General features: G+C 34.5%; 1 protein-coding gene across 3 annotated transcripts in view; it reads left to right on the forward strand.

Annotated features, from left to right (window-relative positions):
- Positions 1–24,644, forward strand: part of LOC123672782 (ecdysone-induced protein 78C) — an 81,672-nt gene that overhangs the window by 36,904 nt on the left and 20,124 nt on the right. For all 3 annotated transcript variants that reach the window (XM_045607069.1, XM_045607067.1, XM_045607068.1), the window contains exon 3: positions 21,303–21,424. In XM_045607069.1, the coding sequence (XP_045463025.1) occupies positions 21,303–21,424 (122 nt within the window). The remainder of the gene's footprint in view (positions 1–21,302; positions 21,425–24,644) is intronic.

Here is a 24,644-nt window from a genome sequence, read left to right on the forward strand (position 1 = left end):
TAAATTAGCCTGCTGAATCCTGGCTTCACCCGTGAATCCCGAGGTACGACAGCACATCTACAATTGGTCACGAATTCCTTCTCGCTCCAGTCTTCAACACCTTGGCATTCAAGTGAAAGTGTGTAATTTTATTGTGTTATTTTTTTTCTCCAGATAATCTTTGTTATTCTTCGCTTGTCAAGCACTTTACCTTGTTCTCCTCTTTAAAAAAATATTTTTTCTGTGAGTTTATAGGCATTGCCTAAACTTCAATCGATGTTTAATAATAATAATAATAATAATAGATAAGTCCATTTATCTGCACAATCGATAGATCTACAAAGAAAATAAATCTACATGGCTCGCAGATCTAAGAGCATGATAGATCTATCAATTATGTAGATCTACCGATTATGTAATTTTAACCGCTAGATAAGTCAAAATACTGTACACCTACTAGCCGGCAGATCGATTATAATTAGTGAAACGTGTCATGTAAGTTGAGCTATTGATTTTATTGATACACTACATTAATAATTGTTTCATTTACGAACTGAACATCTTGTTGTATCGCTTTCAAACAACACTTAAGTTCGGAACTTCCATATTGTAAAGACTTTGTCCTATTGTCATAACGAGAAATTGAGAATGAAAATGGTTATAAGAAACAAATACAAAATCAAAATTCTCGAAACTAAGTACATTTCGAGAAAGTTTCTGTTGTGGAAAAATTGTAAATGATACGAAGATTTCGAAACGTACGTCATTCTTCATGTTAATTCATTTATATGATTTTATAGCGATTTTTGTCAATGTAGTTTTGAGAATTTTATTTTTTCTTTAGATGATACAATAATTCTCATCATTACAGAGTGATTTTTCGAAACAAATAAATGAATAGTTATATCAATGACAATGAACAATGAACCTCCTCAATACCACTTGCAAAATTCGGAGAAAAAGATATTCTAGATTAACGAAATGAAAAGCGTGCAGATAAAATAAGACTCACTTTATCTAATCACCATAAAAAACAATAATTTAGGGAATTTTATTTTTGGTTTTGTGTATATAAATAAAATCACTCTGTCGTCGGTACTGTTACCTCAAAATCGGTATGAAGCAACTCGGTATGAAATCGCAAATAACATTCCGTTATGAATTGTAAGAGACCAGTTTCAGTACGTGTTGCCGCCAATTTCTTGTGATGAGATTTTCGCAATTTCAGCCACCGCTCTTGGTGTTCACTCAATCAACAAAGACATTTAAATATCTAACATCGAGTTCACTAGCGGTCATTTCGGTTTTACTGCGGTAACTTTTGTTGTTCAAGTAATGTTTATGAAAAGTTGAGAATGTTACACTTCGCAGCGACGTTTTTCATTTTTAACTTATTTTCATCCTCACATAATAAACTAGTAACCTTATCCAGAACCAGAGGATAAAAGTTTATTCTTTTTCTTGAAAAGTAAGGGATTGTTTTGGTTTAATATTGGAAATCATAGACAGCATTCATAGTCACTCTGATTGTGATTATCTACCAATATCATAATGTGAACAAAATTCAAGAAATGAAAAGGGCGACCCACGGAAAGCACACATTTTAGAAATCATCGTTATTCAGTTATAAAGGGTGTTTTTTTAGAGCTATAGAATTTTAAATTGCAATAAAATTATTATTCGATTGACATGAATTTTATTTATCCGCAAGATAATCTTGTGGCATAACATTTTAAATATGATTTCTGGCATATGACCGCCACGGCTGGCTCGGATGTAGTCCAATCTGGACGTCCAATTTTCGATGACTTTTTCCAACATTTGTGGCCGTATATCGGCAATAACACGCCGAATGTTGTCTTCCAAATGGTCAAGGGCTTGTGGCTTATCCGCATAGACCAATGACTTTACATAGCCCCACAGAAAGTAGTAGTCTAGCGGTGTTAAATCACAAGATCTTGGAGGCCAATTCACAGGTCCAAAACGTGAAATTAGGTGGTCACCAAACGTGTCTTCCAATAAATCGATTGTGGCACGAGCTGTGTGACATGTTGCGCCGTCTTGTTGGAACCACAGCTCCTGAACATCATGGTTGTTCAATTCAGGAATAAAAAACTTAGTAATCATGGCTCTATACCGATCACCATTGACTGTAACGTTCTGACCATCATCGTTTTTGTAGAAGTACGGACCAATGATTCCACCAGCCCATAAAGCGCACCAAACAGTCAGTTTTCATGGATGTAACGGTGTTTCGACATACACTTGAGGATTAGCTTCACTCCTAATGCGGCAGTTTTGTTTGTTGACGTAGCCATTCAATCAGAAGTGCGCTTCCTCGCTAAATAAAATAAAATGGACCATTATTTTCGAAATAAAATTGTACTATTTGCAAGCGTTGTTCAGGCGTGAGTCTATTCATGATAAATTGCCAAACCAAACTAAGAATAAATCACTTGACAGCTATTAAATCGGTCGCCATCTTGAACAGTAATGCCAACTTAAAGTTATATACCTCGAAACAAACACCCGTTATTTTTCTCAAAAAATTTTTTCATAACACGGTTCTATATTTTCTTCTCGATTCTGGCAATCTTCTCTCTAATCGCAGTTTTCAAATCTGTTAGAGTGCGTGATTGTATTGTTACAGTTACTGTAGCTCCATTTATAAAATATACTGCTCAATAGCAAGAGACTGCACACTTAATTGTGTCAAGTTGGAGGTGAAGTGGTAATTCATAAATGTTTCGTGAGTTTTCGTGAGCCCAGTGCTTTCTTCACTTATCCTCTCAATTGAAAACGCTCCCATCACTTGTGAATGTGATAGCGTTTTCATTTTCCTTCAAGATGAGTTTCATGCGTACAACAAATTATTCTCGTTGTTGGTAGTATTTTCGCTAATGCTGTACGATGATTCACATCTTGTGATTCTGGAATTCCCATCTTTCGGGACTCAATATTAGTTCTCCCCCATGTTATTGGACGTCGGGCACGTAAGCAAGGCTTACCTCTCTCAGCGGATGTTATAACAATGCGAGCTGGACCAAGGTTTTTTTTCATACTACCGTCTTTGAACAGCTCCAATTATAAATTATCGTCGAAATATTCGCTCTATTATCAAAATAAAAGCATTACTAGAAGGGAACACTTCACACGCAAACATGCGATATTACACGGTCTACTGTTCCATTGCTACTGAAATAGAATAGAACCGAGAATAGAACATATTTATTGAACGACCTCAATGTTCAAACTGTTATTATAAATTTCCATTAACGAAATATTGCAGATGAGATTGAAACAGATAGTTTTTTCTGTGATTCTTTTATTGATAGCAGTTATGTACAGAGCGGTTCAAAAGGAAGTTCCGCAATTGCGAGACTTAAAACTTTTGATAGGAGAGCCATAGAGTGCTCAAACTTTTTTCCTGGTAGTTACCACCCTAAAGCCCGCATTGAACTGATGCTGGATCAGCTTTAGTGTAAGGCGAGCTCTAGGGGCTTAGTAGGCCCTTTTTTCATCGAGGGTAGGATAAATGGTCAATAGTCAATGGTTAACCTGTTAAGTGATTTATTCTCAGTTTGGTTTGGCAATTCATCATGAATAGACTCACGCCTGAACAACGCTTGCAAATAGTGCAATTTTTAGATTGCCGTTGTTCCCGATTTTCATAAGCGAATTTTGTTTAGCGATGAAGCGCACTTCTGGTTGAATGGCTACGTCAACAAACAAAACTGCCGCATTTGGAGTGAAGCTAATCCTCAAGTGTATGTCGAAACACCGTTACATCCAGAAAAACTGACTGTTTGGTGCGCTTTATGGTCTGGTGGAATCATTGGTCCGTACTTCTTCAAAAACGATGATGGCCAGAACGTTACAGTCAATGGTGATCGGTATAGAGCCATGATTACTAACTTTTTCATTCCTGAATTGAACAACCATGATGTCCAGGAGCTGTGGTTCCAACAAGACGGCGCAACATGTCACACAGCTCGTTCCACAATCGATTTATTGAAAGACACGTTTGGTGACCGCCTAATTTCACATTTTGGACCTGTGAATTGGCCTCCAAGATCTTGTGATTTAACACCGCTAGACTACTTTCTGTGGGGCTATGTAAAGTCATTGGTCTATGCGGATAAGCCACAAACCCTTGACCATTTGGAAGACAACATTCGCCGTCTTATTGCCGATATACGACCACAAATGTTGGAAAAAGTCATCGAAAATTGGACGTCCAGATTGGACTACATCCGAGCCAGCCGTGGCGGTCATATGCCAGAAATCATATTTAAAATGTAATGCCACAAGATTATCTTGCGGATAAATAAAATTCATGTCAATCGAATTATCCATCGTTGTTTTATTGCAATTTAAAGTTCTATAGCTCTAAAAAAAAACACCTTTTACCTCTGGGGTGGAGACAAAGACATGTTATTTGAAGAACGCTTCGACTGAGTTGAAAGTAAGAAATGAAACAGCTTTTCAAAGACTCGATGCGTAGGAGGTATAAGATGCATGATCAAATATAAAAGAAAGAATTCAAGACGTCGCGTCGTTAGAACCGGTATAGTGAACGTCCAATAAAAAGAGTTCGTTAATGTAAAGAAGCAACTATAATTCTAAATAAATTTTAAAAACAAAATATTTGATGTTAGCTGGAAAGCAAAAAACAGTAAATAAGTAAGAATTATGGAAAGAGCAACTTGCAATTACGTTAAAATCTCGAAAAATGATTTTGCAATGTAATGTCTATGGATCATCTACTCTGGAAAGTGATACAATCATGTATCTAAGATCACCAATCACTACTAACTTTTTCTATAGAATCCGAAAAAATTTAATTGTTATTTTATCTTAACATGAGAGAAACCACTTTTTTGTCCAAAATTTAAATTTTCTTATGGATTTCTTATAAATTGAAGCTTATCTCTTATTTCAGAAAAAAGAATTGAGAGTATAAGGAATATAATGAAAAAAAATTCAGCATTCTATGGCTTTTCTATCCAAATTTATAAGCCTCGCAAATACCGGACATCATTGCGACCCGCCCTGTATATACAGTCATTTGAAATATAAAATTTTGAATAAAAATTTCAATAGTCTAGAAACCTATGTAGAAATCGAATGAAAAAAAGTAGTTCAAGTTTGAAAATCTAGTGTGACCTCGATATATATTGCTAATTTTGAAACAGGTGTTAAATATTTCAGAGAGAAGTTAGAACAGAGCTCATGCTGCGTAGGCACAAATGTCTCATTACCCCGGTCACTTGAGTTCTTCAACAATTCCCGTGAGAGAAAATCGTGACCGGTAGATATACACATAGGTTCAATGCAATTTATGCAGCTTGTGAAGTGCAAAACTTGCACAGCGCTAGGTACGCCTTCCTGAAAAAAAAACTTCTCCCACATTATAATAGAATACGCCACGTTCTCTTTTTCAGTAGTTCCTCGTGTTGTACTAGTCACTTTCTCAGCACAACACGATTTCAATTTTAATTGATTCTAGATGCCATTGCACTGCATCGATTGCTATCAAAAGGAAGTACCTATTGAACTTAATATGCAGTCATCAACATTTCGATATTAAAGTCTTGTGTTTAAGTTTAATTTTAATGCTCAATGAGTTTCAGAACAACTGAACAACTTTGTGTTTGGTGTCTGAGATGTTGGACTATGTTTTCACCAATAGTTTTAAATTCTACAACAGCCTTAAATTTTAACGGTCTATCTAGATTTCTTGACAATGTGAGGGGATACATAATAATACTTTTTTTTAGAAATTTTTCCATATACCTACAATACAAGCCGAATATTGGAAAAAATAGTGAAGCTTTTGAGGGTTCGTGCATTTTCCCGCCAATTTCACCCTTGAAGTCCACACATACCCATAGATAGTTCTGTGTTTTCCAAAGGCGCAAATAAGTATGAATGAATGATCATTCAAAAATGTTTTCCTTCATTTTAGTGTTATTCTTATTTTTCATGCAAATTTTCTATTCTGAACATTTCGAAACGTAATGAGTAAAAATTTCAGGGGGGATTTGAAATTATGTTGTTTTTTTTTAATGATGAGAATAGAGTAGATATAAAAGCAAAATTCTACTCAAAACAAGAATCTAATTAGTCAAATATATACCTGGAATTATACTTGAATCAAGAAAAATAATCTAGTATTCTGCTATAATATAAAAGGAATCTCAGTAAAAACTGGTTCCTCAGAATACACTCTAGAATATTTGCGCCTTTTTGTTGACTGCTCCTAACGTAGTTTGAAACCTTTTTTTTTGCATAACGCTAACAAATATGGATCCGTTCCTATCTACTACTCTAAAGGAGGAATATAAAACAATTTCACTAGTTTTGAAAAAATTGAATACGGAGAAAACAATAGGCAATTTGTGTTGATATAAAAATAGTAAACTTCCTTCTTGGACAGCCTTAGGGACAGCAGAGCGAAATTATTAACAAAAATTGCCTGTCAAGAGATGTTATGATTCAAAGAAAATAAAATGTATCTAATAAATGAAGTTTTGGTCATGGGAAAAAACATTAGTTCTTCCTTTGCATATTAAATTGGGGTTGAATTAGTGAAAGCTTATTTCGGGTACTCTTCAGGTGATTTTCCTGGGGTGATTCCAAAAAACTAAAAAGCGGTACAATTGATGGTCTTAAAATAAGACACCATGTTGAAGGTCCACAATTTACCACATAAAAGAACGAGACTGAATCTAGATGTGTATTTATGATGGGTTTCATTGCACCGTGATCTTATTGGCTATTGTGTCCTCATCAGAGTTGTTTAAACTACTTTAGTCGTCATAGTCTACAGTTCTCCCTCCAGTTCCAAATTTATAATAAACTCCAGTTTCTGGGATGGCTTCAAGTAGGTTACTTCCTCACTTTTTCCAGTCTCTCTCCCAAGGCATTTTTGCGTAGGCTAGAGATGGCAAGGCATTCCGTCACCAGGTGATCAGGAGTTTCTTCCGCCTCCCCACAAAACCTGAACTCATCGTTTTCTGCTAGACTCATTTTCATGAGATGTATCCTGAGGCGGCAATGCCTGTTAGGAATCCAGTGAGGAGGTGTAGCATATTCTTGCTAAGATCCAGATATTTTTAAATTCTCGCAGTATCAAAGTTTCGAAAAATCTTTTTGGAATGATCCAACCTAGGAAGATTTTGTCAAAGTGTTTCTCTTTCGGGTTTTTCCTCCTTCTGAAACTCTTTCAGTTAGGTACATTTACCTACACCACAGAAAGGTTATGGGCCAATGGAAAGAGTTTATGCTCCTTATCTGGCATGTGTGTTGGCCTCTTCATTTCCTATTATTCCCGAGTGACCGGGAACCCAGACTAAACAGAACTTGAAGATATGCAGATGAGATCAATACTTTGATTGCATCCTTACTGTCAGATTGTATAGCTTCTTATCATTTATACTAATAATAATTAATCCAACTTCTTGAATCCAATTACATTGGCGTACTCTCTGAAGCTACATCACAGTTCTTATTAGTTTTGTTTCCACACATCTTTTGATTGCAAGTAACTCTGCCTGAAAGATACTTGGGCAGCTCTTTAACGATAGACAGCATTTTTGGTGCCAGCCCCGATTACTCCAGAGTCAGTCTCAGTCATGGTTCCATCGATAAATGACTTAACATTTGTCAATTTTGTTTGAAATACTCAAATCCACGTACACTTGTTTCTGTTAACAATTACTCAAATCCATTTAGTTTTAAAGTGGGCATACCAATTTTTATTACGTGAAATGTGTACAAGTTGAAAATATTTCTCAAAAAATAGATCTTATAGACAAAAACTGTTGAAAAGTCTGGATACCAAAATTGTGTTTGCCTGAGTAATATTACTCGTTGGTGATATAAATTTTTTATTTTATGGAATTGCTAGAATTTCCTGAAAATATCGTACGTTCCATATAGTTTCCTCATTTTTTTCTAGTATAATTGTCCGATGTTTTGTAGTTATTTTGCTATTCAGGACGGAAGCAAATCCTATACCAATCGAAGATTTAAAAAAACAGTTCTTGACTATATCGGTCGGTACATATAATTTTATATATTAATGAAGATATAACATTCATCATCGAAAATAAACTAACACAAGTCGATGACCATCGGAGGTTATTATCCTACTCACAAACATTCTAAACGAAATTTCAATGTTATTCTCAGACAACTTTTCAATAGACGATTGTCTCAACTTCTTGACAGTATTCAGCATCCGACAAACCTGTTCCTGCATCAATTTTCGAGACTCATTTATTGGTTTATCTCGAAGGAGAAATTAAAAAGCCCTATCCGAAATCTGTAATTTCAGCTCGATCATCAGCCCTTCACCAAACCGGTTTCTACCAGGTTGTCTCATCATACCGTTGGAATATTTTCAGAAGGCATTTATCGTACAGAGTATACGTTTTTATTATGGTGTAGGTATTCTTCGTTCGGACACTTCAACCGATGAATAATGTATGGTCGAAATATTGAATTATATACATTAGGGATTTAATTCATAAATATGGAATGGGAAAAAATTGGTCGAATTTCGAAACCCATATTTTTTATCTTGACGCGAGATAACTCGAAAGTGATCGAAGACTAAAAACACTACGATATTATACCTATACTTTCATTTTTTCTTCTCTCTTCACGAAATATCTCATATGTATATGGTTTTGCTGTAGAATAGTTGTTTTTAATACAAAATACAAGTGCTGAAGGAATTGATATTTTGCCACCAATTTAAAATTCAATGAATGAACAAGTTTCAAAACGAGACTTTTATACGAACATTATACGTTTTTTCGCTAATTCACAGTTTTTTTTTTAAAATTAATGGACATTGTAAATTGAAATATGTTGGTTGGCAGAAATGTTTTCTGTATCACAAATTTTACAGATAATAAATTTTTTGTGTCAGGAAAGTTCCGAGTACCAACATGTAATAATAATTAATATATAACCATGAAATGTGTGTAATACTGAGATATTCCTGCACGATTTACTTCCACAAAAAAAGGATGATAGAATGAACGGATTTACCACATAATCAATCTAGCAGTGTATGATCATAGTTTATTTTATTCCATTTTATTTATGAATTTGGTTTCTTGCCATTAAAATGCGATATAACAATCAAATTTTTGATTGATTTATGTTTTGATACGTACAGGTTGTCCCAAATCGGATGCTCACTGAAAGCTTCTCGGGTACTATAAGACTTAGGGAAAAAATACTGATCTCTTTTTTAGAAATAATAAGATATCAGAAGGCAAATCATAGATATCTTGATTCGTTTTTGAAAAATGAATGTTTCAAATATTTCACTATGTGTTGGTTTCAGTTTGGGATATTTGAAAAATCTAAAACGTTTATTTCAGCAATTTTTTGGTTTATATGATACTCATAATAGATCATAGATACCAATTACTGTTTTAGAGAAATAGAGTACAGTTGCTGTTTCTTAAATGGAACAGCCTATATTTTTGAAGGCAGTTTTTTAGCCGCAGAATTGTCTAAAAGCATCCCTTTATCGGTTTTTTTAAAAATCACATCCCTTTCGAAGATATTCAGTTTTTCGACTTTTTTTTGTTGATGGTGATGACACCTTATATTTACGAATTTTTCATTCAATTCGAGATTTAATTTATTTTTCTATCCATTTTGATCTAGTCATATATATAGGGTGTTTCATTTAATTAGAAATTAAATTAAAATTCTCTAAAGTATAATCCATAAAACATAAGTAATTTCTAGAATCGAATCAATCTTTTGGTTGATAATATATATATATATATATATATATATATATATATATATATATATATATATTCTTTTGAGAAAGAGCAATACAAAATATTAATTTCAAACAATCAAGCATATGTGTCGATGAATCTCAGTATTAGCAGAGGAAATGTTGATAATAATTTAACCGAATAGAAAACTGAAAAAAAATATAAAATGCAAATAAAGACGGCGGACGAAATAATTTTTCTTATTGGATATTAGATATTTCAAATGCTAACTATCCAAACTTCAAAATTGATGTAATTCTTTCTCTTGAAAGATTTGATTTTTTTCCGGTTATTCAATTTTACATATTCCAAAATTCGAGAAGTGGAAATTTCAAAAAGATTTCAATTTTTTATATCGAAATATAAAATTTTCATTTGATAGATTCAGTCCTTACGCAATTTATTTTGGATAAAATAATAAAGCAAAATTATTTAATAAATTTGCATCCCAAAATGATTCCAACTGTTAATTATATTGGCAACAAGAAACAATGAACCTTCAGTATGTTTTTACATATTAAAGAGTTATTACTCTTAGTCTAGTCCAAGGTTAACCAGTCAATGACACGACAGTCAGCTCTCATAGAGGATGGTTATTATTGTACCTGCTTATTTTGAGTACTGATAATTATCCTGTAATGTATCTTTCTGCTCTTCCATATGTTTTTGATGACAATCGTCTAAGACGGAGATGGAGTAGGTTGCAATTGAGTTTATTCAGTATTTCCAATGATCAATCTTTTCAAATGTTCGATTGCAAAAAAAAATGTAATCTTCCTTGGAAATCTACAGAGTTCACATTTTGGTAGAATTCATATGTTTCAGGAAAAAATTTTGTTTTTCAGTAACTATACGAGATGTTTGTGTGAAATTTGAATCAAGAATCAGTTGCTATTCTCCATATTTTTTCGAGGTATATAACTTTAAGTTATATATTAATTATATAAGGCATTACTGTTCAAGATGGCGACCGATTTAACAGCTGTCAAGTGATTTATTCTCAGTTTGGTATGGTAATTCATCATGAATAGGCTCACGCCTGAACAACGCTTGCAAATAGTGCAATTTCATTTCGAAAATAATGGTTCTGTGCGGAATACAGTGACGGCTCGTCAGGGTCGGCAGGGTCGGCCGGGCCGACCCAAAAATTATCGGGAAATAGAAAATAATTCTAGATATTCAATTCATTCAAACTCAATCGGAGTTATCGATTTCGATATCCAAATTCCCTCGGTAATGAATATTTCCACAGAAAAATATAGCTCATACCGGCTAATATTTTCTTTCGGACCCAACTAATATTCGATTTCCAAAGCATCCAGCGTTGTTATTCCCTTTCATAAATTGTAACAAACCACAATCGTAAATGGTTACTTTTCGTAACATCACCCCAAACAGGTTATTCCAGAATTGTACGTAACACCGTAACATTAGGTCTGAAATGTAACACAAATGTTACAATTATACAATTGCAACCCCTGGAATGTCACTGAAAGCATCTCATCACGTTAGGTTGGCCAAGAGCCGATGGCGGAACCAGCGCTACCGAGAGCGCTACGTAAAGGAAAAGATACTACGACATACGCCCAGAATACGACCACTCAATAGAACGGCACAACAACTCGATGTAAGGTCGCTTCCCAATACACAGGGTCGGCTGGCCGGTTATCGTATTGCAGAGCGTCAAGCAGCAACTTTTCACAGTTTATTTCAAATATTTATGTACCTATTTATTTATATTTTTATTAAATTATGAGACATTATGTCTCAATCAGAAAAGAACTCATTTATGCCGTTCGATAGTAGCTATTGATTTTCAGATCATGAAAATATAATTAATATATTCAAATGAATGGTTAATTATGGGATATTACGTCTCAATCAGAAAAGAACTTATTTATGCCGTTCGATAGTAGTTAGGTATTGATTTTCTGATCATGAAAATATAATTAATATATTCCTAACTTCGAAAACATCCTGATTTCAAAAGTTCTGTAATTTCGAGGGAGAAAATTCGCGAGGAAATAAATAATTCTGCGTGCTTTTCTTGGGAAATAGACGAAACAACGGATGTTAAATGTTTTTGTCAGATGTCAGTAATTTTCCGCTTCGTTCGAGAAGGTAAAATATCCGAACGATTTTGGGGTTTTTTCGATGTTAGTAAAGGTCGAACCGCGAATGATATTTTCAATACCTTGTTGGACAATTTTAAAGATTTCAATTTAGCGACTAAATTAGTAGGTCAAACATATGACGGGGCAGCTGTGATGGCGGGGGAAATTAATGGGTTACAAGCGCGAATAAAAACAATTGCTCCTCAAGCACTATTCACGCACTGTTATGCACATAAATTGAATTTAGTGTTACAAGATTCGACCAAGAAAATCAATGAGTGTAGCGTGTTTTTTTCGAATCTTTCAGGATTTTCGTCGTTTTTCACTAAATCAAGTAAACGCACTAATATTCTAGACGAAATTTGCAAAAAAAGATTACCCTCTAGCTCGGAAACTCATTGGAATTTCAAATCTCGCACTGTAAAAACAATATTCGATAAGAGAGAAGAATTAATTGAAGTTTTTGATCATATCAGCGACAATTTAGATGAATGGGATGATATTACAATACGTGAAGCTACCGGTCTGAGGAAAATGTTGAATGATTTCGAATTTTTGTTCATTCTCCACTCTTTTAATTTGATTTTACATACACAGATCCCGTTTTTTCTATAATCCAGCATAAGTTATCAGATATAACTTATTGCAACGCCAGAATCACTTCTTTATTATCGACTCTGAAAAAATTTCGCACAGACGATGAGTATTTCATTCGCTTATATTCAGAAGTAGAAAAACTCCCAGAAGTAATGCCACCGAGTGCTAGACGTCGAAAACGTAAAATAGATTCCGAAATTCAGCTCACGGATAATTCCTCAATGAAACGGCTTTTTTGTGAAATTCTGGATTTAATTATAACTCAAATTGAAATAAGGTTTGAAGACATTTCATCACTTCATTTTTTGGAACTAATGAATTTTAATAAATTTGATATATACGTTCGTAATTTTCCGGAGTGTGGCCGACCCACATCTCGAGGGCACGAGCCGTCACTGGCGGAATACGTATCGCGCACTACATCCATTTTATTTTGTTCAGCGATGAAGCGCACTTCTGGTTGAATGGCTACGTCAACAAACAAAACTGCCGCATTTGGAGTGAAGCTAATCTTCAAGTGTATGTCGAAACACCGTTACATCCATAAAAACTGACTGTTTGGTGCGCTTTATGGGCTGGTAGAATCATTGGTCTGTACTTCTTCAAAAACGATGATGGCCAGAACGTTACAGTCAATGGTGATCGGTATAGAGCCACGATTACTAACTTTTTCATTCCTGAATTGAACAACCATGATGTCCAGGAGCTGTGGTTCCAACAAGACGGCGCAACATGTCACACAGCTCGTGCTACAATCGATTTATTGAAACGCACGTTTGGTGACCGCCTAATTTCACGTTTTGGACCTGTAAATTGGCCTCCAAGATCTTGTGATTTAACACCGCTAGACTACTTTCTGTGGGGCTATGTAAAGTCATTGGTCTATGCGGATAAGCCACAAACCCTTGACCATTTGGACGACAACATTCGCCGTGTTATTGCCGATATACGGCCACAAATGTTGGAAAAAGTCATCGAAAATTGGACTTCCAGATTGGATTACATCCGAGCCAGCCGTGGCGGTCATATGCCAGAAATCTTATTTAAAATGTAATGCCACAAGATTATCTTGCGTATAAATAAAATTCATCTCAATCGAATAATCCATCGTTGTTTTATTGCAATTTAAAGTTCTATAGCTCTAAAAAAACGCCCTTTACCTATCGAGATGTTTTGTATTGAAAGGGATAATAATAAACCATATTGTAAAGGGTTTTTCAATAAGAGGTTTAATTTTGATATAAAAACAACAATTTTACTACAGTAAACCGAGAAGGTGCTTCAAGACGATCCAAAAGAGCTTTACTTTTTTGAAATGTGAAATTTTAACGATTTCAGTGCTTTGTGGAAACGTATATCTTCCATTTTCAATAATGGCTTTATTTTTACTGGTCAAATGTCAAAAGATGACAGATTCAAAAGTGACAGCTGCCAGATAGCGGGCTATTCAAGATGAAAGCTGTTATTAGAAAAAATTTTGAACTGTTTTACCAACTGTGACTGCAACATTTTCGCTATTTTGTAGTGAATTTTAACGATTTGAGTGCGTTGGTTAAAAAGTGTGTCTTCCATTTTTATGAATGGCTTAGTTCAAACTGTCAAATGTCAAAAGGTAACAGCTTTAAGAGTGACAACTGACCAGATAGCGGGCCATTCAAAATCAAACCTCTTATTGGAAAAATCTGTAAAATTGGCAATGTTTTTCATGAGACCTCAACAAAGAAAATATTATTTGAATAACAGAACTTCCCAGATATTAACTCTTCATTATCTAATATGTACCGAATTCCTTCCTAGTCGAGAGATATCGATCCAATCTCAGCCTTATTGAATATAATGGACATAATTTCCGACAAAAATCGAGTACGAAAGTTAATCGAGTCACTTATTCTCAATCTCAATTTGTCCGTGGGTAATGTTAGGAGTAGAGATCTGTCCAGCAATAATGGTTCTTTTCGAATCACGTAATAATGCGATAATGCAAAATACGAAAATCTATTCGATGCCAGCTGACGGTGAAAGTAGGAAATGCACCGTTTCGTAATGGTGATATTTCGAGTAAATCAAAGATAAATACGAGTGATTTCTCTCCGATACCTTGCTGCGAGACGTGTGTTTGAATCATTATATCTATCGGCATCTAGAAGGTATCACAGCATGACGCCTATATCTTAATGAAAAATAGATGCTGCGGTTGATTGCATTTGATATTGCCGATTTTCATTGCAAATATCAACACCAACACCAATCAACACTCTCACATCAGAACACACAGTAATAAACATCCACAGAAGGTGCATTCATCATTTTCAGTGAGAGGCTATTGTCCCCAACATGTACTAATATAATGGGTGTTTTTTTTCGAGCTATATTACTTTAAGTTGGCATTACTGTTCAAGTTGGCGACCGATTTAACTGCTGTCAAGTGGTTTGGCAATTCATCATGAATAGACTCACGCCTGAACAACGCTTGCAAATAGTGCAATTTTATTTTGAAAATAATGGTTCTGTGCGGAATACGTATCCGGATTTTCATAAGCGAATTTTGTTTAGCGATGAAGCGCACTTCTGGTTGAATGGCTATGTCAACAAACAAAACTGCCGCATTTGTATGTCGAAACACCGTTACATCCAGAAAAACTGACTGTTTGGTGCGCTTTATGGGCTGGTGGAATCATTGGTCCGTAATTCTTCAAAAACGATGATGGCCAGAACGTTACAGTCAATGGTGATCGGCATAGAGCCATGATTACTAACTTTTTCATTCCTGAATTGAACAACCATGATGTCCAGGAGCTGTGGTTCCAACAAGACGGCGCAACATGTCACACAGCTCGTGCCACAATCGATTTATTGAAAGACACGTTTGGTGACCGCCTTGACTATTTGTAAGACAACATTCGCCGTGTTATTGCCGATATACGGCCACAAATGTTGGCAAAAGTAATCGAAAAATGGACGTCCAGATTGGACTACATCCGAGCCGGCCGTGGCGGTCATATGCCAGAAATCATATTTAAAATGTATTGCCACAAGATTATCTTGCGGATAAATAAAATTCATGTCAATCGAATAATCCATCGTTGTTTCATTGCAATTTAAAGTTCTATAGCTCTAAAAAAACACCCTTTATATTCTTTGGAGATAGAGCAATACAAAAAATTATCAACTTCGAACAAACAAAGCATGTGTGGATATAATTTCACTATCAGCAGAGGAAATTTAAACGGGGCATCATACATTTCTAAGTATGATACAAGAGCACAGATAAAAACCTCAGCAAAAACTCTGTCTCCCTGTATAGGTGCAGTGACTGGTTTGTGTATTTGTTTACATAATAGGCTGACATATTTATATTGAAGGGCTTCCTCTTCATCCAAACAAAATCTTCTCCATCCTTTCTCTTTACCAACGGTTGAACACTTTATAATTAAATCTGAAAACAAATAAGAAAAGAACCAGAAAGGAGTAATAGATGTTAGTTTCCATTATATTGATTTAAAGTTAGCGACCCATTCTAAAGAAGAATCTGAAACTGAATGGATAGCTAGAAAACACCATGACATTTATAAATTGGTCAATAGTTTTTTCTACACCACACTCACAAAGTGGGCTTTCAATAGAATGCCATTTCAAGAGCATACTATTGCAAAGACTATGACCAGTCCTAAGTCGATTTAAAATACACCAAATTTTCTTAGGGAGGAACCTGAAACTTCTCTGAAGGTTCAACCATTAGACTATTGTTGAACACATCACAAGAACTCCATTCTGAACGCCAAAATCCTTTGTCACTTTCATTAGATTGAAAAAAAGTATGAATCCATCAAGGTTTGCGTGACTTTAATCTGGCAGTTCTAGTATATCTGGGAGATGATATACAATTGAAAATAAGTTCGGCTGGAAATGAAATATTATATATCCCAAGATTTTTTGACTGCAACCTGTCTACGAATATGAGGCTGAACTATACGTGATAGCGCTAGTAACCAATATAAATAAAGGTGTAGATTTAATAGTTTCATGATAATTCTCATAGAAACGTTAAGCTGTGCATCAATTTTATGGACATGAGCACTATTGAACCAAACAGTATTCAGCAGCAGTAAAAACCAAGGCCAAAGCTGACGTACGAAGTGTGCTGGCATCAGCAACCCATGAAGAACCAGATAATTTTTGAAGAGTATTATTCCTTGACTACAATTTCATACGTAAATTTTCCAAGTGGACCTTGAAATTCGAAAAATATTCCACAGTTTTTACATAGATAAAGTAACACTGTACTCAATAAGTCCTGAGCCTATCCAGTAAAAACACAGTTTCCCTCAAAATTTGGACTTTGTTCTTCAACAAAGTCACCTTCAAGCGTGATACATATACCCCAACGCGCCTTTAAGTTCTCAGTGCCTTTAATATGTAGAAAGATTTGTCTTTGCTTTCGAAAAAGGCTTCAGAATCGGCAATCACTTCTTCATTAGATCCAAATTTAAAGTTTAACCGTTGTTGTAGATGGAGCAGAGTATTCTTCTTTTTGGCTGTTTTGTTCCGATTTACCTATGTGTTTCATTCTGTCAACGTGCTGGTCCCATTTTCTCCTTCTTCCTCTCGTCCATCTTACTATTTTCTACTATCATCTGTTTGACACATTTCTCTTATGGTTGTGTTCCTCTGCCTATCGTTCAGTGTATATCCTTTTATTGTTCTCACTGTTCTCAAGGGTTTCATCTCGGTTGTTCTCAAGATTCTCTTTGTCACATTGTCACATATGGTTCTGCGACATATGTCGTAGCTGGTCGTACACATCTCCAATATATCCTTGATTTACTTTCTGTACTCAGATGATTGTTTTTCCAGATCAGATATTCCAAATGTCCTGACACTGCCGTTGCTTTGTTGGTCTGTTCCCTTGCTTCATTTCCTAGAAGACCTGAGCTTGTGATTTCACATGCGAGGTTTTCGTATAAGTCTGAAAACACTTATCTAGCTTTGTTTGATCCTAATAGAGTCACAAAAAGACTCAAAATTGTTGAAAATCTACTAGTCTCTAAATGTGATTCTTACTCTGCGGATTCTAGAAATTATTCATATAAAGTATGAAGAGGCAACAATTTAGGACCATAATAGAAAAAAAGGTGTTGTATTTGCTTCATTGAACCAATGAAATCTGTCATATTGATCTACAGTAATTCTGGTGCTATATTAAAATAATTTTGCTTATGATTTAATTTTTTTTTCCGAATACAGTTGTTTGGTATTGTAATGTCCTCCAACTCTATGAATTATCTTCAATAATATTTTCACATATGATGTATAAAATTTTTAGTCGATTTTTTAAAAAACCACATAGATACACAACATCTCATAATCGAACTGACTATGACATCAGAAACACTATAAATCATTTGATTTATAAAACATGAAAGACCCCTAAGTATTTAAGTTGTTCTGCTCTTTCAAGGTCCACTTGGAATATTACGTATGAAATTGAAGTCGAGGAAAAATATTCTTCAAAAATTATCTGGTTCTTCATTGGGTGCTGATGCCAGCACACTATGTACGGCAGCTTCGGCCTTGATTTTTACTGGTGCTGAATACTCTGTTCTGTTTGGTTCAATAGTGCTCATATTCCTGCCAAGAACGACAAAATCATCTGCATACTAAAAATATTTTTGGAAGATACAGGACTCAATCAATAAAAACAAGAAATGAATCAGGACTATAAAAAGTTTTCTATTGAATTCCCACATTTGTAAAGAGTGGGTTACTCATTGCTCCCGAGATTTTGATAAGCTGCTTTCTTTTAGTTGATAAATCATTTTATAATTTTGAGCAGATTCTCCTTACTTTCGAAAGTAGCCCATGCAAGGCAGTGACTAAAGATTTTGCTGAATCTGAAATCATTACATTTCAAGAATATTATATTTACAATGAGTGCTTTCTGTTTTGGGGGAAGAATTGACGGCCTCGTTCTTATGATTTGACGCCACTGTCTGTTGGATTGTTCAAAGTAACAGGTAAACGAGAGGCGCGCGACCACAGATGCACACTTACTTCTGAACATCATATCCTAAAGAGGAACCACCAATTTTCAATATTGAAACAAGACTTAATTCAAGAGAAGGAATACGAAAGTAAACAATCCCCTCTAGATCAACAGTCCATGACGTAAACAGTAATTAGCCTGAAAACTGTCTGGGTACCATCAGGAAACAAGAATAAAGTGCAAGAGAAATAGGATAGTGTAACGGCAAGACCGTAAAACTGAGGTCAAGTTCAGAGCAGAGACCTTGTAACGATGAGTAACTGAGCTGAAAAGATTTGATCGATAAGCGGCGATTATGCATACAATTTGCGGAGAGCACATTCGAATGGGGCTCTTTAGAAGATGAAGAGAACGTTTCAATTGAAATTTTCACTCTTCATCTCTTTATTCAAGACTTACTCTATGATGGTAGAACATATATTTGAATGATTAATGGAAAAAAGGTCGAGCGCCATATTACTTAACTCTGCTTGTAATCCGAATCTATAGTATACTTAATCATAATTTTTTTTAAATTCAGATATGAAGAATAAAACTCTGAGATCCTTACATTCAAATAACTTCTAACGATGAATGGTCTCAGGACTCAAACGATAAGATTCGACCCACTGATGATAATTTTTTTTGTCTATCCAGAAGTAAACATTTTTAGGATAGGAATTACAACGGTTAATTTTGTTTATAAACGAAATCCACATCGTAATTATTTTCGCCTGAAAATTTCAGAACGACGAATTTATTCGATCTAGATGAAATTGGGCAATTAGGAGTGAAAGATTTTACAATAAATGGTTTCATTTTGATATAAAAAAAACGCATATACACACATCGTCAAAATTCTTGACCCCTTAGGTTTCTCAAGAAATAAACAATTTATGTTCTGGAAATGGGATGAATATTTTCCTCTACTTCAACTGCAATATATTTAATAGAAAACCTTTGTTTGTTACTCTTTGCTTTATGCAGGATGAGACAAAATAGGAAAAATGAGAAAAAATCTAAATTTATTTATTATTTATTTTTGTTCAATTATAGTAGTTATTCCACAACTGAATCCAAATTCAATAGTCCGTATGACCAACTCTTCTTCCAATCAACTGCCCAATATGCCTAGGCATCCCACGAATCAAGTCATTAGTGAAATTTTCAGGCATATCGTTCCATTCATCCTGAAGGGCTAAACTCAGTTCCTAAAAAGTTGAAGGTTGAAGGTAATCTCCATACGTGCTCAATTGGTTTCAGGTCTGGTGAGTTCGTTGGCCAGTTCATTCTCTGGATATTGTTCTCTTGAAGAATCTGTTTCCGGTATAACCAGGAGTTGTAGAGATCTGAAAATATATTAGGGAGGAAGATCATTGTCTCAAACACAATGTGCAAATTTTCAGCACAAAATTATGATTAATTTTCCATAAACGTCTAAAAAGCATGAAGTTGAATAACCTTGTATCGTAGGTATACACAGTTTGTACTTGAAAACGTGTTATTTTCAATAATTCGAGTTTTCAGAATCTTATGGCAGTTTTTATTTGAAAAAATCTATTCAATAAATTAAATGATCAAGAGGTTATTTCATTCAAGAGATGTAATGAACCTGCAATGCTTTTCTGAGAACTACCTCATTTTATGAAAATAAATTTATTTTTATGATATAAAAATCTAATATCTCACTTTTTCCTTGAAAAATGTTCGTATGTTCACTTGAAGATTTTCTTGGATCTAAACAATAAAATTTGACATATTTGGAATAAAGTCCCATTATTTGAGATCAATTCCACTGTACTTTCATATATAATTATCATAATGCTATCTTGAAGTAAACTGTATTATATTAAAAAAAAAACACCATATCATATCAACAATCAAGCTTTCTCGAGAACAGGTAATCACAGTGTATAATAACTTCTTGAACAATCACTACCTACCATATCAGTAGTCAGGACTAGTCAACGATCTCAACGCAGTAATGTCGTACTCCCAAGTATGATAACAACGTTGAATACCAACATTATTCGGTTTTTTGTCACACCGTTTGCTATTCCAAATCGGTATTGCATAACAGTTACTTTTACTTCTTTACGTTGCTGTGCAGATATAGACGATCAGACTGCAAATATTCTCATGACGTTTATGGCAGTATAGCTTGAGATCGGAGCTACTACGCCTTTAAGGCCAATATTGGCAAATCGCTAGTCAATTGTTCGATCGAATTGATTTTCTATATGTAAAATCACTAAAATTTAACCTGATAAAATGGTATCTCGAGTGGTGTTCTAAAGACTATTTCATGAGAAAATTAGTCGAAAAGTAATATGAAAAGTGTAAAAGTACAATTCAGGGAAAAAAACAGTTTTAAACAATTAAATTGTGTTTTTTTAATTTAAAAAAAAAAAAATTTAAGGGAAACTTTGATGTAGTTAATTATTTGGGGATTATTACTTCTGAAGGTATTTTGATTGAATCGATATTTTTTCAAACTTAATTATACGATCCACATCACATTCCACCATATTCGCTTCACCTTTTTGGAACTGATTTCTGTATGTCAGTATGATCAATTTTTTTCAATTATTGAGTATATACAGATACACTGAGTAGACATAATTATTCTGTTGTTTTTTACATATACATACTAATAACGGGACCAGCGTTTCTTGAAACACCCTGTATAGAAGTTATCTCTACCATCTTTAATCAAATCATTAAAATAATTTCATAACTTATTGCTAGATGAAGAATATCAATTTTTTTTTCCAGAACATTATGTGCCTGCAGATTCGAATAGCTCATCAACAACCAAATCCTTTGTTCCTTGTAAAGTTTGTGGAGACAAGGCATCAGGTTATCATTATGGTGTAACGTCTTGTGAAGGCTGTAAGGTAAGAATTTTCGTAATTTTATTCTCTTTTTATTAGAGATCTAAAATAGAGTGAGAGAACTTTATTGGTTACATATCAAATGGCTATCGACCGAAGTCTTTCAGCCAGTAATTTACATTTCGATTAAATTTACATTTTATATGAAAAATATAGTAGTTGCAATATAAATACTATTCTAGGGATAGCAAGTGTTCATAAAGTGGGAGCGCTGGTAGTTTTGCCTTTTCAGTGGTTTGATCTAAAATATATATTGTTACTTATTTGAATATAATATACTAGATGAAACTAGAACTATATTCAAAAATGTGCTTTATTCATCAACGTGTGTGCATTCACTGTATCAAAAGGTAGAGCTATTTCCTTTCATTACAAAACTAGTACGCACCACAGATGAACCTAGCTCACAGATTCCGTCATCATACATCTTTTTTTCCTTCAAATCTTCCATTTCTATTCTAAACTGTCTAAACCACTGATGCATCTAAAGAGTATTCTAATAAGAGGTTTAACTTCCATAGCTTCTTATCTGGGTAGTTGTAGCTCATTTCTTGACACTTTATAAGTAAATCTACTCCATTATTGAAAATGGAAACATAAATGCTTTAAAAACGCACTGAAATTGTAAGATTCACTACAAAAATGGTAGAAATTTCGCAGTCAAAGTTCGTAAAAGCTCTTTCGGTTCGTCGTCAAGCACCTTCTTGGGCGGCAATAGTAAAACTTTTGAAAAAATTTGAGATGTTGGGTCAAGTTAGCGATGTCAACAATCTAAAGCGTGTGGGTCATTTGAGAACCACTCAGAATATTGCTGCTGTAGTGTTGACGAAAACCAAGGTTTGTTGATTTCTAGTGGATCTTGGAGATTAGGCATTCTACAAACCACACAACACCATATTTTGTATAATATTGACGAGGACGACGTTCATTTCCAACAAGACGGCGCTATGTGCCACATAAGCAACAAAACAATGATCATTTCTGGAAGAGGTGATCACAATTAGCCACCGAGATCTTGTGATTCTTCTTCTTCTTCTCAATTTAAGCCTAGGGCTTGTATATTCCACTTTAGTCCTCGGTGGATGTAGATATCCAGGAGTCTTTCCAGCGCTTAGGGGGTCTGCCGACTGGTCTTCTGATACCTTGGATTCCGTCTCGGGCTATCCTAGCAATTCTGCCTGCGTCCATTCTGCTGATGTGGTCGTTCCAATATCGTCGTTGTTTTCTTCCCCACTTAACTTGTGATTAAAACACTTGTGATAAAACACCTTTTTTTTGGGGCCACGTGAAAGATAGGGTCTATGCGAATGCTCCACAATATTCGAATTGGTTTTGGCGAATTTCACGAAAAGCATACCATGGTGACCATTTGGCTTATATCGTTTTCCTTGGCTAATGGTATACCTTCCTCTTTACAATGAAATAAACATCCATTGATTTCTCTTAAAATATAATCTATTTTTATGTCAACATGAAACCTCTTATTGGAAGAAAGCCTTTTCATTTGCAATGGGGGAGAAATTAGAATCGAATAGAATGGAAAACATCTTTATTTCTAGGCACTACAAATAACAAAAAGAAAATAGTGTCAAAAAGGGAAGAATTACAATTTATTATAAAATTCACCTTTATCATAAGTTATGAGGCTCCAATGTTATTAGCATTTCAAATATTGCTTTTTTAAATTTTCTTACATTTGTTTCCCTTCTATTGGACATTTTCAGACAGGAATAGTGACACCCTTTCTTAGTCATTGTGAGGTGATGCTTAGGATATATGTAGTGTGTGTCTCTTCTCTCATAACTGCTTCGGCTCAAATAATTTTCGAAAAGGTCTGAAGATTCTGAAGAACAAAGTTTAGGCATTCTCGGATGTAAACTGCATAGACCGTGAGAATCTTATTCTCTCTGACTAAACCTCTGCAAGATTCTCTCTACTTGAGCCCAAAAATAATTATCAGAAAAATTTGGAGAAATAGACTGTTTTTAAAATGTTTTTCTTGAGGTATTTGGACAGCACTCTGATATTATAGCATACTGAATTTAAGCCGGTGTTTGTTATTTCTATATGCTCCCCCTAACTCAGATGTTTATCTAATATCATTCCCACCTCCCAGGAATTTTGTGGTTGAATGCTAAAATGTGTTCCACCTATCGTTAAGTCTTCTGGTATATTTTGTGTTGAGTGTTTGGTTTTAAAGCATGCAATATTTGTTTTTCCAATTTGAGTATTGTTTTCAGTCCTGCATCATCAAATAACAACAAACAAGTTGAATGTCATATTTTTCAATGAGAGTGTAGTCAAATAGCTATTTCAATCAACAATTAAAATTGATATTCAAAATTTACTTGAACGCGATTTTCTGATGCAGAAGAGCAGAACAGGTAGGAATAAGCAGTACCTACAATGAATATTTATTACAGTACCTAAGTACATTATGATTTCGAAGACCTGATGTTGCTACCTTGTGTACCTTATTCGTCAATTTTTCATTATTCATAACAAAATATGATACCTTCATTCAAATGACATGAAACTGTTTTATACAATGCGTTACTCCTATTTGCTATTTGGTTTGCATCATAGAGTATTAAACATAGATAGAGGGACTATACGCAATTTTTACATGTCTCCAACATGGTTAGATTACGTTGTCGAATTATGATATATTTTCAAATCCACAATTTCACTATGTATATCATTATGAACGTATATTATATTGAATGAAATATATTTGTTTGAGTGATTCTCATTAAATATGCAAATTTGAATATTTGGAATCCGATATTTTTCCTGATGGTCGATTTTATATTAGGCAGAATATTTATTATTTTCTGTATCTACCTGCTGAAATCCAAGGTTTGGCAACTATTGCTCGCCTAGTGTCATCCGTTGTTTCACTTCGTTTGGCACGCTTGAAGTTTGTGTTCTGAATTTGTGATATATTTAGGTATTCATCTCAATATATTTTGAGTTAATATGAAACGTTGATTCACTATGGAAAATAAAAAGTGCGTTCTTCGTGGAAAAACTGGCGAATTGAGTGAAATATCGTATCACTGATATGTTTTCATTTCCGCGCGCTTCATGTTAAATTGGATAGTTCATGTTGGGGACAAAATATGCTTACTGAAAATGAAATATGCCCCCTCTACCTATGTTTATTACTCTGAGGTTTGCATAAATGGTAATATTTTAGTTTTTTGTTACTTGTTACGTGCTA

Source organism: Harmonia axyridis, chromosome 2 (genome assembly GCF_914767665.1).
Source record: "Harmonia axyridis chromosome 2, icHarAxyr1.1, whole genome shotgun sequence".
Classification (NCBI taxonomy): domain Eukaryota; kingdom Metazoa; phylum Arthropoda; class Insecta; order Coleoptera; family Coccinellidae; genus Harmonia; species Harmonia axyridis.